This window comes from Lupinus angustifolius, chromosome LG11, assembly GCF_001865875.1.
Source record: "Lupinus angustifolius cultivar Tanjil chromosome LG11, LupAngTanjil_v1.0, whole genome shotgun sequence".
Classification (NCBI taxonomy): Eukaryota; Viridiplantae; Streptophyta; class Magnoliopsida; order Fabales; family Fabaceae; genus Lupinus; species Lupinus angustifolius.
Window position 1 is genome coordinate 4075499 of NC_032019.1, and position 15464 is coordinate 4090962.

The 15464-nt window shown below is 32.6% G+C and overlaps 3 protein-coding genes across 4 annotated transcripts; all 3 read right to left on the bottom strand.

The window, feature by feature from the left end:
• LOC109360841 (esterase-like) lies at window positions 740-5764 on the bottom strand. Its single transcript, XM_019605988.1, is given in 7 exon segments — window positions 740-1104; window positions 1203-1467; window positions 1559-1728; window positions 1818-2027; window positions 2590-2652; window positions 2655-2838; window positions 5741-5764. Coding segments are annotated over 7 exon segments (1173 nt in total). The 5' UTR covers window positions 5753-5764; the 3' UTR covers window positions 740-835.
• LOC109360840 (esterase-like) lies at window positions 2846-5828 on the bottom strand. Its single transcript, XM_019605987.1, has 5 exons — window positions 5482-5828; window positions 4467-4679; window positions 4199-4368; window positions 3847-4108; window positions 2846-3752 (listed from the first exon to the last, which is right to left on the bottom strand). Exons 1-5 carry the CDS (start codon window positions 5768-5770, stop codon window positions 3415-3417), a joined length of 1272 nt encoding a protein of 423 aa, XP_019461532.1. The 5' UTR covers window positions 5771-5828; the 3' UTR covers window positions 2846-3414.
• On the bottom strand, window positions 9876-12833 carry LOC109360316 (uncharacterized protein At4g08330, chloroplastic-like). 2 transcript variants are annotated; one of them, XM_019605121.1, is made up of 3 exons: window positions 12454-12833; window positions 10338-10429; window positions 9876-10148 (listed from the first exon to the last, which is right to left on the bottom strand). In XM_019605121.1, exons 1-3 carry the CDS (start codon window positions 12540-12542, stop codon window positions 10021-10023), a joined length of 309 nt encoding a protein of 102 aa, XP_019460666.1. In that variant the 5' UTR covers window positions 12543-12833; the 3' UTR covers window positions 9876-10020. The 2 variants fall into 2 exon arrangements, with proteins under 2 accessions (XP_019460666.1, XP_019460665.1); XM_019605120.1 differs by having other exon boundaries at window positions 9876-10429; window positions 12454-12831.

Genomic DNA, 15464 nt, shown 5'->3' on the forward strand with positions numbered 1-15464 from the left:
TAAATTTATGACGCTGTGCAATAAAAACAAACATTTTTTGTTGGTGGGTGAATAATCCTTTTCAAGGTATATAACGTTCTGATGTTAAATGCAAAAAACTTCTTAGTTATAGACAATAGGTATCAAACAACAAGAAAACGAGATTCACCATACTCATAATCAATATAACAACCACGCTCTTCAATATCACAAGGATTTTGCTGTTCATCTGGTAAAGCTACGGCTTCTTTACAATGAATGGGAATTGGACTAGAAATGATTTGTTTTATATTTAAGTTCAAGAGGCTAATTAAAGCACTTCACATGTTGTTTCAATCAGAAATTAAGTCATCAACTCTTGGAAAATAAATGAGTATCAGAAATTGCTAGAAAGCTTATAAAATGATGCTAACTAGCCCCATTAGTCCATTACTATTTCAAGTGATTCTTTGTTCAATATGGCTTTTTAAGACCAAAATTGGACAAATTGAACATAATTCAAATTAATGTTACACTTGTTGAGAAAGTCTGTCACAAACCTCAAAAGAGATTAGTTCCTTATCTAAAAAAGATGAGGATATACCATTGATAGTATCCAAAAAAATTAATGTTATCTACCAAAAAAAATAGTAATAAAGTTGATGTTACTATTATTCTTTATGAACATATATTAAGTTGCATCAAATTTTATTCTTCTTTTTGTAAGAGTAAATAACTACCTCAATTTTATAACTCAAAAAAGAACATTACGAGTAGTTGCTCTCAAATGCTATAGTATTTAGAGTAAGCAACACAATCCTTTTCCATGCATAATCAATGTGATTTAGACACCATCTTAAACCTTCAACTTATGCCTTCAGATATTAGTGGAATTTCTGTGACATGCCATGTTCAATGGAAGAGGTGGATCTGAGAAAGCCCCAGTAGAAATTTTATCAAAGATGAACTTATTAGCTGCCTCAGTGTAATGAACCCCATCCCAATTCACTCTAATAGATGGTCTATCACATGAACCCACAAAAACATTAGTACCATTGATTTCTATGGTTCCTCCACAGCCAACAATACTGCTATAATTATACTCCCCTCCATAGCCACAACATGCAACAAGTGGGTGCTCAAATCCTGTGCATCAATGAAATAAAATCAACCAACTAGTGACAAATTATATGGAAGATTGAATATAGGAATATGGGTTTGTAGAGGATTTTAATTTGGCTCACCATATTTCTTTGGGTTGCTGAAAAGAGAGTACTTTACTGAGTAGATATCTACATATGTAATTGCAGACAGAGGAAGATCCTTGCGAAGTTGAACAACGGCTTGTTTCAACTTTTGGTTAAAATAGTGAGCTACTTCATTATATGGTTTTGCACAACCATATTCATCTCTTTCAACTGATAGAAAGTTGGCTAGAATATAAGGGAGGCAGCCAATGGGTCCTGTGTTGTGTATCCAAAATGATCTAGCCCCCAAGTCGTATATGTTCTTCGTTGCCGATCACCGAGTTCAACAATTTAGAACTATAAATTCAGAAATTGTGTAAATATTAAAATATCATTGAAGGGTATTGAACTACCTTAACATTTGCTGAGAAACTATTGACTATATCAGGTACAGAAGCATTAACTTGTTGTGTAGTCATGTTACCAAAAAAGCCAGCTCCAAGATCATTTTGACCGATATCAAATGTATACAAAGCTTTAGAAAAATACTCTTCTCTAGGCATCAAGCTTGCAAATATGCCACCTGCTCAGAAAATTAGAAGAAAAATGAACTAAACCAAGCCCTCAATTATTAGAATTATCTATAATAATGAATAAAACTTTGTTGTTTACCTTGATGTCTAATAAACTGTGTTCTAGGTTTGAAGTCTTTGAATTGAGTGTACTGAACATCAAGGTAGAAAGGACTAAACCCACCCTGAGGTATGATACTGGGAGGGGGTCTGATTGTTGATGCTGATGTTGCAAAGTTTGCACCATGTGAGAAGTTGGTCCCAAGAGAATCAAGATATGCACTGAGATAGGGTAGTCCAAAACTTTGTGCTGAAATCAGTGTTACAGATTAAAGTTGGAATAAAATCCTCCATTTGTGTCCATCAATAACTTAATCTTAAATATACTCTTATCATATCTCATACACTCTTACTTGATCACTTGATAAACAACTTCAGTCACTTTAGAGGAGCATGCAACATATCATGTTATTTGATCTCTACCTTTGCTATAAATTTGTTTATTGAAAATGTTAAATGTCATAAAGAAAATCTTAATGAACAAAATAACCAAAACTAATATATTTAAACTTCAATTGGCTATACTTGATGAACCTTGTACTAAACTTATGGGTACCAGTCTGCCACCACAGCAAAGTTATCTTATCCACTTAAGAACTTCCTATTCTTTGTTCTGCAACATGACAAAGTAACTAGGCAGAAACCTACCTTGTCTTTTTCCTTAATAAAAAGAGCTAAAGCTGAAACAACTCAAGAATTATACATAGATGTTGGTTGGAGGGAACAAAAGCTTGAAGTGCTTGACAAAAAAGCTTCATCTAAGACATTAAATTTGTATCCTGGAAATAGAACTATAGAGAAATATCAATTACCAATAAAATCAATGATGAGACGGCCATCAGAGAATCTTCCATAGGGTCTGTGAAAATAGGTCTCTCATATGGTGGGGTTGGTGCTAAAAGTGAAGCAGCCAAGCCACCAGTATCTGAGTTTGAGTCACCTAAGTTGAATATGGCTGGGAAATTACAAGGTTTTGTTGCAGATACAGGGTTAAGTATTGTAGTAGCTATAGATAGAATAACAAGAAAAGACAAGTGAAACTTGGTAGTAGTGAGAAACTCCATTATTTATTACTTACAAAGGTAGCATCTTCCATTATATCCCAAAGGGTTAATTTCATTGTCAATAGCCCTGAAAGCCAACATTTTCCTTTCTAGAAGGTACATATGTTTGAAATTTGTTGAATAGTTCGAATTTTCCTCTCCTTTCAATCACTGTTACAATTCTTCAAGTTGATAATTTGATTATTCAAAACCAAAAATAGAAAGACTAATATCTATAGTGTGGTTTGACTATCTAAAACAAACTATATCTTCAAACCACACATTTATTTTCTTAAATTTATGACGTTATACAATCAAGTGAATTTCATCTTTAATTGCAACAAGAAAATTAGATTCATCATACTCATAAATCATAATCAAGGACACTATTCCATGTTCTGACATACAAATAATAGGATGAAAACAATAGTTACATGATTCTCTCGTTTACGTATCATGTACCAAATTTCACATACCACAAAGGGAGTGTTACATGATTCGTCATAAAGGGAGTGTTGTAATAATAATATAACAAATATGACGAACCACATAGAATCATACCGCACAGAAAAACTGGTACAGCGTACAATGTAACTAAGAACACCTTTGGATGAAAACGTGGCTATCATAACATTTCATGTTGAGAAAATTTTCCTGTGCACTGATAAAGTCATGACTTCTTCTGTGACATGACATGTTCAAGGGAAGAGGTGGATCGGAGAAAGCCCCGGTAGAGATTTTATCGAAGATGAACTTGTTAGCTGCCTCAGTGTAGTGGATTCCATCCCAAATCACTCTAACAGATGGTTTTTCACATGAACCCGCAAAAACTTTAGTACCATTAATTTCTGTGGTTCCTCCACATCCAACAATACTGCTATAATTGTACTCTCCTCCATAGCCACAGCAAGCAACTAGTGGGTGTTCAAATCCTTCACATCAATGAAAAACTCAACCAGTGAATACATTATTTCGGAAAGTTTGAGAATAGGAATGCAAAAATGGGATCATTTTAATTTGGCTCACCATATTTCTTTGGGCTTCTGAAAAGAGAGTACTTAACAGAATATACATCTACATATGTGATTGCAGCCAGAGGAAGATCCTTTCGAAGTTGAACCACGGCTTCCTTCAACCTGTGGTTAAAATACTGGGCTACATCATTGTATGCCTTTAGACAACCATAGCTATCCGTTTCGGTTGATAGAACATTAACCAAAATAAAAGGGATGCAGCCAGGTCCAGTGTTGTGTATCCAAAATGATCTAGCCCCCAAATCATATATGTTCTTCATCACCAAGTTCACCAATTAAGAGTAATAAATTAATAAAATAGCAAAGTGATAGAATATCATTAGAAAGGTATTGAACAGAACTACCTTAACATTTGCTGAGAAACTCTTTACTATATCAGGTACTGAAGTATTAACTTGTTGCACAGTCATGTTACCCAAAAAGCCTGCAGTTATATCATTTTGACCAATATCAAATGTGTATAAAGCTTTAGCAAAATATTCTTCTTTAGGCATCAAGGTTGCAGATATGCCTCCTGCAGAGAAAGTTCGAACAAATATGAGTAAAAGCATGTCTTTAATTAGCACTAAGAATCATCTAAAATGCATCAATAAAATAAGTTCTTCAGTTTACCTTGACTTCTAATCAATTGTGTTCTGGACTTGAAATCTCTGAATTGAGTGTACTGAACATCAAGGAAGAAAGGACTGAATCGACCATGCATACGTATGATACTCGGCGGGAGTCTGATTGTTGATCCTGCTGTCGCGAAGTTTGCGCCATGTGAGAAATTGGTCCCAAGGGAATCAAGATATGCACTGAGATAGGGGAGTCCAAAACTCTGTGCTGAAATTACAAATTGTTGAACAACATTGGAATAAACCTTCATTTGGTGACAAATTGGTTGAGGATTAAACTGCTCCATGTAGTTTAGGATGCCGAGTGGAGTTATTGACACTCAATTACCTATCCATATTCTCTACTAACTAATCACATTTTTTGAGTTTTCTATTTTACAAAGATATGATTCTTCAAAAAGGAATTTGAATAGACATTTGAGAATGTCAATAATTCACTCTTTGGGCTAGGCTGTGGGGATGCCCAAAGACAATAATATCATGTATATTAACTAGAAAATTGGATAAATTAATTGTGAAATCATATCATATATTTTAACTACAGTTAATCTAATGTCAAGTATATCCTTCTCTGGGTTCATGAAAATCTAAAAATGAACATACACTCACACATGTGATGCATTAGGTGAGTAAGACTAAGTAATGTGTTTGTGTGAGAGGTGAGATATGAATGGTTGAGATTAAAATATGAATCCGAATGACTGTTCTAAGTGATATTAGAGGTGATAACTGATAAGTGATAACAGTCAATGCAAAATTAATTTATATATCTATTCACTAATTTTCTATTCTATGTTCTGCAACACTACAAAGTACTTAAGCAGCAACCTGCATTTATCTTTTCCCTAAAAATGCATAGTTAAGTTTTTCCAACCTTTGAATGAAAAGGGTTGCTGAAATAACTCAAAAATGGTACTTGCTAGCTCACTTCAAGTGTTTAACAAAGAAACCATATATGAGGCATTTAGAAAAGTAGACTGCAAAAGTAGTAGAAAAAGTATAGTAATTACCAATAAAATCAATGATGAGACGACCATCAGAGAACCTTCCAGAGGGTCTGTGAAAATATGTCTCTCCATATGGTGGGGTTGGTGCTAGAAGGGTAGCAGCTAAACCACCAGTGTCTGAGTTTGAGTCACCAAAGTTGAAAATGGCAGGGAAATTACAACCTTTTGTGGCTAATACGAGGTTAAGTATTGTGATAGCTATAAATGGAAGAACCAAAAAGGAAACATTAAGGTTGTTAAACTTGGTAGTGCTAGGAAACCCCATTAAGGACATTAATTTGGAGAAGCACATGTAGAGAACAGAAAGAAGCTTAGATTATGGTAATCTATGTATATTACTTAGATGGAGTTTTCTGATGCATCACGAGGTATATGTAACTTTACTTAGTTCCATTATCACGTGCCATTTACCTTCTCCTCTAAAAATTAATTTAATGATTGTCTATTTTAAAAATAAATAAAGTAAAAAAAATGTAGACTCATATCATATGTGACCCCTCTCTTCAAAGTGATACTATCAATTAGGTATTGGATGCCAAGGTTCCAAACAAGTCACATCTTTTTATCCTTCCTTATGACATCATTTATAACTTGTTAAGATGATCACGATAGAACAAAGATATGATAACATAGATAATAGGATATTAATCCAATAAAATAATAATGACATTGATGGAAATGGTTGTAGTCGTGACAATGTGTTCATATGGTGATGTTTTATTTTGCTCCTTTCTAACTCACTTTCCAATAAGATAGAAAATACATTAGAAAATACATTAGACTAACAATATAGTCTATCACTTAAACAAAGGAACCCTGAGCACTATTAAAACCATGACACCTTGTGTGTTATTGTGATAGAGCATATAATATAAATAAGTTTCACCTTTGATTCTTTGGAGTATAAATCGTTATGATTAGGAAAATAATACTTAATTAATAATTTTTTTATTGATTTTTTTTAAAAACCAATCACACATGTGAAACACATTGATGTGCTCACAATTGTTGAGATTATTAAGTAAAAAGTGTAGCTAATTGTTAAAATAGTATAGTGCTTTGTTTTATTTGTTTTATTTTTGTTTTTGGGGTAGTTTAGTTTTGTTGAGGGGTGATTGTTATCTTCTATTTTGTATATATATCTCTTGAGATTCATTCACAATCAATTAAAATATGAGGTTTTTAATATTCTAGTGTCAATTCTATTTTTATGGAGTTTGAATCTTTGCTTTTCTCGTTCATATCTTGAATTCTTTCTTTTCAAGTATATAAAGTCATGTTTTAACATTGTATCCGAGCATAATTATTCTTTAATAACTTCCGCTTATGGCTCCATCATTCCAATATTCAGCGAAGAATCATCACTCACATTCATGGATCAACTTCTACACTCTTCACCACCATCATCAGTTTCTTTCTTTACTTCCTTGCATTTAGTATCTTCTGTGGGAGTACTAACATTTATTCAAGCTATGCCTTATGCATCACCCTTGGTAAATGATGGTAAATCATCAACTTATGGGATTCCAAAGCATGCAAAGCCATTGCTTAAAAGGCCAACTCAAATTTCTAAAGATTAAAGATGATGATGAGAATATTACTCGCTTCTTGATCCTTGTAAGAGAAGCAATAATTCCAAGAATTGTATGTGTTATGAGACTAGCATTGTTTTCGGCCTAGATGAAGGTCATGGTGTATTATTCAAAGCCTTGGCAGATATGTTGGATAAATAAAAGGTTGTCCTCCTTCGTTGATTTGAATATCTTCCTAAGAAGTTCTCGTACATCAATGACAACAAGAATTCATATTATTCAAACCGCAAGAATCTTGACCTTCTCTTCTTATTCTCCATCTTTTAAACCTCAATTATCTCATTTATCCATACTCTATTTTCTTTACTCATCTTTCTCATTAAACACACAAAATTACTAAAGTGTGTATTTTTCTTCATTATGGTTGGTTAAGCTTCTGTCAAGATAGATGGTTAAGCTTTGGATAAAATTGCTTCTGTCAAATGGTGGTTAAGCGTCAATATTGCTTCACATTCAAATTTCAAGACTGAGAGATGAAACTCGCTCACCGACAAGAGGAGATATTAGAGTATATGTTGTATTTAACACAATAATTTCAAGCTTGAAATGTATAATACATTCCAGCTTGCGGTTGAATATTAAAATAGTTGTGTACTTTGTCTAATTTGTTTTATTTCTGTTTTTGTGGGTAGTTAGTTTTGTTGAGGGGTGATTATTCTCTTCTATTTTGTATATATATCTCTTTGAGATTCATTCACAATCAATAAAAATATTATGACGTATTCTTCAATACTCTAATGTCAATTCTCTTTCTATGGAGCTTGAATTTTTACTCTCTTATTCCTATATTGAGTTCTTTCTTTTCAAGTATATAAAGTCATGTTTTAACATGATATCAGAGCTATTTAAAAATAAAATGACAACTTAAAGTTTTAAATAACATTATTGATATATATTTAGTGTAACTTGCTTCACTACAACATCATATATATGCTAGCATGTTTGACAAGATTGTAATTTATCTTGTGCGGTAGCCATGTCTGTGACTCAGCTAGCAAATCACAAATTAGTAGCAATCACGATATCACTTAAACTCATGAAATTGTTAAGGAAAACTGTGAAATCGTCAACGATTTGCTAGTTACAAACTCACATAGGAGGAAGAAAAGTTGCACCACAAACGTCATTTGACCATACACATGCACTTGTCTAAAACCCTAAATGGTGGTTTTGCGGGGATTGTAGTGTGGGCTAGAAGCTGCCACTACTTTGTAGCTCATTAGACCTAATCTTGAACATAGAAAGAAGAAAGGGATTAGAAAGAAAGAAACAATGGTGTTGTAGAAGGATTGCCTTCAAAAATAAAAAAGACACTAGAGGAAGAATGATAAAAAATTAAAGAGTGTAATATTTATGTAGTGTTTATATAAAAATTCATTCACAAACAATATATTATTCATCATTCATTAGTATTACATTTTTTAAAAGAGTCAATGTATTACATACATTTTTTTCTCAAACTTAAAACTATTTAACATCTCATTTAAAAGGTACATTTAGTAAAGTAAATGGGAGTATGATGTGGACTTAGTGACATTGGGCTTTTCAATCGAGTGGTTTACTTTTTTTCTTTTCCTTTAAAGGTAACATGCTCACTTATCACCAGTGTTGTGAGAACCGGAAAGCACTATACGGTTCTTCAATTAGTTTAACCACTGACCGAACTTGAAAATGATTTTGGTTTACAGTCTTAACTGATTGAGTGTTGAACTGCTTTGAACCGGAAAAATTCTGGTCTGATCATATTAAACTCAGTTAAACCGAAATAACCTGGGAAGTAAATCAAACAGTTTACTTAAAATAAAATAAAATAGAACACTACTTTAATATTTTGTTTTACTTTGGTCCAAATTTTTTTTCTTATATATAATTATATATTTATTGATAAAAGTTATTAATTATATATGAATCATTCGGTCCAACTGGACAGTTTAACCGTTTAAATCGGATAAACCTAATACGAAACATTTTCTGGTTTAATGTCTAGCTCGACTTTTACAACATTGCTTATGACTTAGTTTAGCTACTAGTTATTATTGATTAAAAAACATGTGTTTCGTTTTTCAAAATGACATGCATGTTTTTTCCTAAATATATTTATTTAATAACTTAGTTTTAATCTTTTAAATATAGACTTCAATTTTACTTTTGTCCATTTTTTTTTTAAATTAATTTAATCTATTTACATAAAACAAATATGGATAGGGACAAATATTTGATACAATGCATTAAATACATTTTGTCTGTGTTTATAACTTCATTTTTACGTTTAGTAGGTTTTACAGTTCGTATTATCATCACACATTTTACATAAGATTTTAATCTTGTCAATTATATATGTGAAGTTATGAGATACCATCTAAGTGTGATATAATATTAGACTATAGTCTCTATAGTATAGCAGACCTTCTAGCTTGACACAATATCAGATATGACATACAAATTTGTTAATAATTATAGAGTGAAATAGGTGAACTTCAATGACAAATTTGCTAAATGTTTTGAATATACTCAAATAAAAGTATTGTGAATATGTGGATAGATAAAACAGTTTCATGCCCGTGAAGGATGGCAGAAATTTTATGTTTGGTTACTTGCTGGATAAGAAAACTGTGAATGGAGAAATGTGTTGGTTCTCCCAAAGGAAAGAAGAGACGTATGTGTGTATAAACACAAAATGCAAACTTAATGTTAAGTAGCATCCTTAGTACGTGCCACACAAATCAATCAATTCATTAGAAGTGACTCTGCTCTCTTAGTTTCTGTTTTTTCTTCCCAGTAATGTAATATGATCACAATATCCCAAACCGGCAATAACTTATAATTTTAATCCTTACAAACTTACATGCTGCCACAATTTATCACATTTTATAGAGCGAAAACATAAAAACCTTGCCAAACCAGAACGTTGCATATATTCATGAACTTCTAATCTCCTTGTCGCTGGTGGTTACCAGGCATTTCCAACAAACACAGGGGTCCCGGATTCTTTAGAGGATGAAGGCTGTAAGGCACGAATGCGGATGTTATATTTAGTATGACTCGAGGCTTTGGTGCTAGGAGATGATCCTTCTCCATCTGACACAAGAGTGAAGGATTCAGTGTAACCATTGTATGCATTTCCAATATAGTTGCCACACTTGCGACAAAGAAGCTTAGTTCTTCGGCGAAACAAACCCCATGAGTGCTTCGTAAAATAGGGAAGGCATTGAATTTTATCAACCTGGGTAAATCTGCTGTCATCAATATTGAAGAATGACATGATACCTCGCTTTATAAACTTTCCGTATTTAGATCCAATGGATGAGGTGTTCCGGTTTGAGGAGGATAGATTTAGCTCATAACCACATGTGCCACAGCTGCCAAAAGTACAGAAAAATGTATAGTTAATTGCAACAAAAAAATAGTCCATCATATGCATTACCGATAAAATGACTTAATAAACACACTTCCAACGTATTGATAAAAGCAATAGTTAAGACAAAAACAGAATGCGTTTGGGAGAAGATGTGGCTATCATAATTCATAATATATCATATTAAAAAGGTTTTGTTGTGCATCTGATAAACTACGGCTTCTTTTATAATGAAAGGTAAATGGAGGAGAAGCATGAGTTCCATTCTAAAATTCATGAGGCTAATCACAGCACTTATTTTGCGATCCAAATCTTCAAACACTCACTCATCAAGTCGTGGAAAATGAGTAAATGAAATTGCTAGAAAGCTTAGAAAAGGGACTAACTAACCCCTTTCTTTTTTTTTGGTATAACAAGGGTATCCCCTCACCCTATGGGTAAGGAACTATTCTCTTTTGAGGTGTGTGGCTACTCCTTCCAACAAGTCATGCAAAATGAGTAAAAGAAATTGCTAGAAAGCTTAGAAAGCAATGTTGTTTACCCCTTTTCTATTTCAGAGGTTTCATTGTTCAATGTTTGGCTTTAGGACCCCAAATAGAGCTTGAGCATACTATTCGTGGAAGATTCATCATAATTCTAATAATGTTCATGTTCCTATCATTTTTTATGAGCAAATGTGCTATGACAGCTTCATTATAATCGTTGTTCATCATCCAAACTTCATATGACATGGGTAAACTGCATCAACTTATTTCTTATTTTTGAAAAGTGAACTCCTCACCTCCAAAACCTAAAAGAAGCTAGTAAACAGTTCTCAAATGCTATGGTATTGAGAGTCAACAACCCATTTCTTTTCCATAGGATCATGAACGTGATGAGAGCCATCTTAAACCTTCAACATTTTACTCTAACCACTGTACTATATAGCTCAAGTAAAGGGTTATTCTGGAAACTATTCAAGTTCTCGCACAGCCTAAAACCAAATACTGATGGCAACAATTCAGGGAGAATCAAAAGCAAAGGAGAAACAAAGCCAATAAGACTTTCATGTATAATATGACATGCATACTATTCAGGGAGAATCAAAGTGTTCACTGCATTTCTAAGCAGTAAATGCATTTTTTCAAGGAAGAAAAAATGCTAGCACTAAGATCGAAAAATAGACACATACTTGCCCTTAAATGGAACACAGCCTGTCTCACACGCAGCATGTTTCAATTGTAGTTTCCGAAACATGGTTTGAGAACCAGCATCATTTTGAAACACAACTCAACCCTGCTATAATCCATGCATGCTAAATTGCTAATAATCAGTACCAGAAGCAAATAGCCTATGGATTGAATACCTTTCAATCTTACTTCCCCATGGCTATGTTATGTATCACTTAATACAGCAAAAACATGAGCTTCTAGAATGATCAAGTGATTAATTAAATCCTAGTGATGAAAGTTACGTAGAGCACCAATCTTTTATTTTGGTCTAGAATGGGAGTATCAAACATTATAGTTACCAATTACCAACCTACTATTCCTCCTAAAGTAATAATAACTAAAAATTGCCCTATTAACAATGCAGATTATTATGATACCTCAAAAATGAACGGCCAATGGAACCTCCTTTTATGGTCTGATTATTATTTTTATTATTATAATAATTAGCAATAACTAAATATGATATTGCATTATTGCATAATGACCTTCCAGTCACCACTAATCTAATTAAGAAGGACAATGAATTTTATTTCATATAGAATTAAACCTAAAATACCAACCAAGGCGTAAGACCAGGATTCTCAAGGTCGATGGTTCGATTTCCGGCAGTGATACTTGTTGGAAGCAAGAATCACAAATACCAAAAATAATTAGTTCCTTACCGAACAAGAAGACGAGGGATAACCCTTGGTAGTACCAAAAAAATCCTAAGATCAAACCTCAAACACAAATTCAGTTCCTGGGGGCAAAAACCCATACAATCAAACCATTCAAGAAATTTTCTACCCAAAAAAATTATATAGAGATAAAAGATAACCTGTAACAAACGTCTCTCTGAGAGGGGCAAGAATATGAGGAATATGTTCGGGTAAATTTAGCATCTCTGTTATGCACTGAATTATCCATTTCTTATTTCCGGTTAACGGTGGCGGTGGAACGCGAAAGAGCCACCGTAGAAGCGAAGCGGCAGAGAGAAAATAAATTAGTTATAAGAAGGGGTAGAGTTGGAAGGTAATGTTTTTTTTGAAGAACAACGTTTTCCGAACGATTCGGAACTACGATTTTGATCCCGAACAGAAACGATAATCGTACAGAATGAAACGTAACCAAAACGACGCAGTTTTTAGAAAGATAATGTGTCAGTAACAACAAAGTACAAAGATCCAGGTAGATGTCTTTGTAAAGGAAAAAACTTTTTTTTGGGTACAATTTTAAAGGAAAAGGTGAATGCTACTGAGATATAGTTTTTCTAAAATTAAATATAAAATTTAAGAAATCGTCTTTTTCTCGTTGATTCCATTATTATTTTGTGAATTAAATTTTTATTTTTGTTTAAATAAGGAAATTGTGCGAACCGTGCTTATCTCATGACACGTGTATACCGACCACGGTACCAGCGATTCAATGGGACCTTGTAGCCAATTTTCGGATGATAAGAAAGTGTGACATTGACAATGGAATATTGTTTGGTCCAATCTTGTTATTTTTATGTTAGTTTTTTCTACATATTGTGTCTTTGAGAATTGAGATGGTATATACTCATGTTAAGGCACCGTGTGTGGACTTGAAAAGCTATTATCGATGGAATTTATGCATCAATATAATCTTAAGAAAAGATTCACTTGGAAATGGACAAAGGTCACATGAATATTTTTTTATTAAGTGTATTATTTATCACTTACATATATTACTTTTTTTAAAGAGTTAATAATATTTGAAAAAATGATAGATATAAATTAACAACGGGTGTTGGTTCAAGTGTACATGTTTGAGTCTCCTTAAGTAAGAACGTGTGTTCGAGTATTGTGGGAAACCAAAAAACAAAATTTCTCTATTTTTTTATTGATTTCTTAAATTGGACTATTTTTCTATCCCATGATCCGGCCCATATAGAACTCAATAAGGAACCGAGAATAAAAAAGCCTAGTGACTGAACTGACATATATGGCCTATTGAACAAACATAGTAGTCAAGTGGAGCCCAACTCCAAGTACATATATGGTGAGTTCATACTTAGTGTCATTCCATGTACTATGATCTTATGATTGATTGGAAAATTTAAATTTAAATTTAATTTTTAAGTAATTTTCTAATCAATTATAAAGTCATGATACATAAAATAACATTAAGTGTGGGACATATATGGCCTATTAAACAAACGTAGTAGTAAAGTAACTCTTAGTTTAATAATGTTGTTTTTACATAGACAAGTTGTTCTTTAATTTTTAGATGAACTTTTGAACATACATGTATATAGGTAAAAGATGAAAACATAAAGTGATATAGATAGTGAGAGAAATTTTTAATAACATTTTTTAAAGTTTATGCTAATTTTTTTTCTTTTTTCCAAATATAAGAGTGGTGTATCACATTTTTAAATTGTTTCCTGGAGCATCGCCTCAGCTGCATATATATGTAATATTATTTCCACAGAAACCAAAGTCAAGGTACCTCCCACTCCCACATATGCGTTGCCTTCACGCTAATAAGAACAGAACCACGTTACAAATATAAATGCAGATCGATCAATGCAGTTCCTTCAAGTAGAAGTTTGTGTAAGTTTTAGTTATAGAAGTCATGTGTAAATGAATCTTTGAAAAATCATAGTTTTCACATCATAAGTATAGTTATAGATTATTTATATCCATGACGACACGATCCTCCTTTCTGATGTTGTGTGTTGTTCTTTGTAATAGAGAAACTATTCTATTTCTTTCCCTTTCTTTATATGCTCTTCCTTATTAATGGCTAATAGATCAACATTTCTGGGCAGAGATTGAGACTATGTTTAAAGTCTTTTTCTCATTAGTATAGTGTTTCCATCCAACACTATATATAGACTATTTTCCAAGAGTCTTATCATTTCATTCACAACTCTCCACTTCAAGAGTTATACTATTCAAAACTAAATAGTATATTTTTTCATGTCAAAAGAGTCATTCTTACATTCTTCCACTTTTCTCATGTGTCAATACAATCTATGATATGATATATATCTAACATAATGCGCATAAACATAACATATTTTCCATATTCATTGCATTAGAAGTCATGATAAAAACAAGAGTTAATAAGAGTCATGGCAATTGTACATCATTTGTTCGATATAGTTCCTTCAATGTACTATTATATTAGTCTTAATTCTAACATGACACATTAAAGGAAATCATATAATAATGTCATTTAGAAAGAAAATTTTATTTTCAACATTATCATTCTAACATGTGTATATAATGTGAAAATAAAATATTAATCAGAAACTTAAATATTAACGAGTTCGAAGTGTCAAAATATTAAGACTTTATTAATAACATAATGTTCAACATTCATTCGCAAATATAATACATATATTTGTTACATGACAATAAATATATTTTGGGCGGTAACCTTTTCGTCAAATGGTCTGCAATCATAAAGTTAGTGCTAATATGCTCAATTGACACTCTAAGTTTCTTAACTTCTTCTTTAACGACAAAGTATTTCACCTCCATATGTTTAGTACCTTTGGAATATTTGTCGTTTTTTAGAAAAGAAGACTACTGCAGAATTATCACAATAAATTTTCAGCAGCTTGGCAATACTGTCGATAACCCCAAGTCCTGAAATAAAGTTTCGTAGTCATTTAGCATGAACTGTGGTCTCAAAGCATGCCACACATTCAGCTTCCATAGTGGATGCAACAATGACAATATGTTTCGCACTCTTCCATGAGATAGCTCATCCAGCTAATAAATATACATAATTGAAAGTAGACTTTCCTGAGTCTATGCATCAGGCAAAGTCTGAATCTAAATATTCATCCACCTCAAGGTGATTTGTTCTCCTATA

Bases quoted from the DNA above. Each gene is read 5' to 3' on its own strand.
- LOC109360840 (XM_019605987.1), bottom strand. From the start codon at position 5,770: ATGTGCTTCTCCAAATTAATGTCCTTAATGGGGTTTCCTAGCACTACC. The intron at 4,369-4,466 runs GTAAACTGAAGA...CTTTCTCTGCAG, and splicing joins ACAATTGATTAGAAGTCAAG to GAGGCATATCTGCAACCTTG. The intron at 4,109-4,198 runs GTAGTTCTGTTC...TTGGTGATGAAG, and splicing joins GTTTCTCAGCAAATGTTAAG to AACATATATGATTTGGGGGC.
- LOC109360316 (XM_019605120.1), bottom strand. From the start codon at position 12,542: ATGGATAATTCAGTGCATAACAGAGATGCTAAATTTACCCGAACATAT. The intron at 10,430-12,453 runs GTTATCTTTTAT...TACTTTTGGCAG, and splicing joins CAGAGAGACGTTTGTTACAG to CTGTGGCACATGTGGTTATG.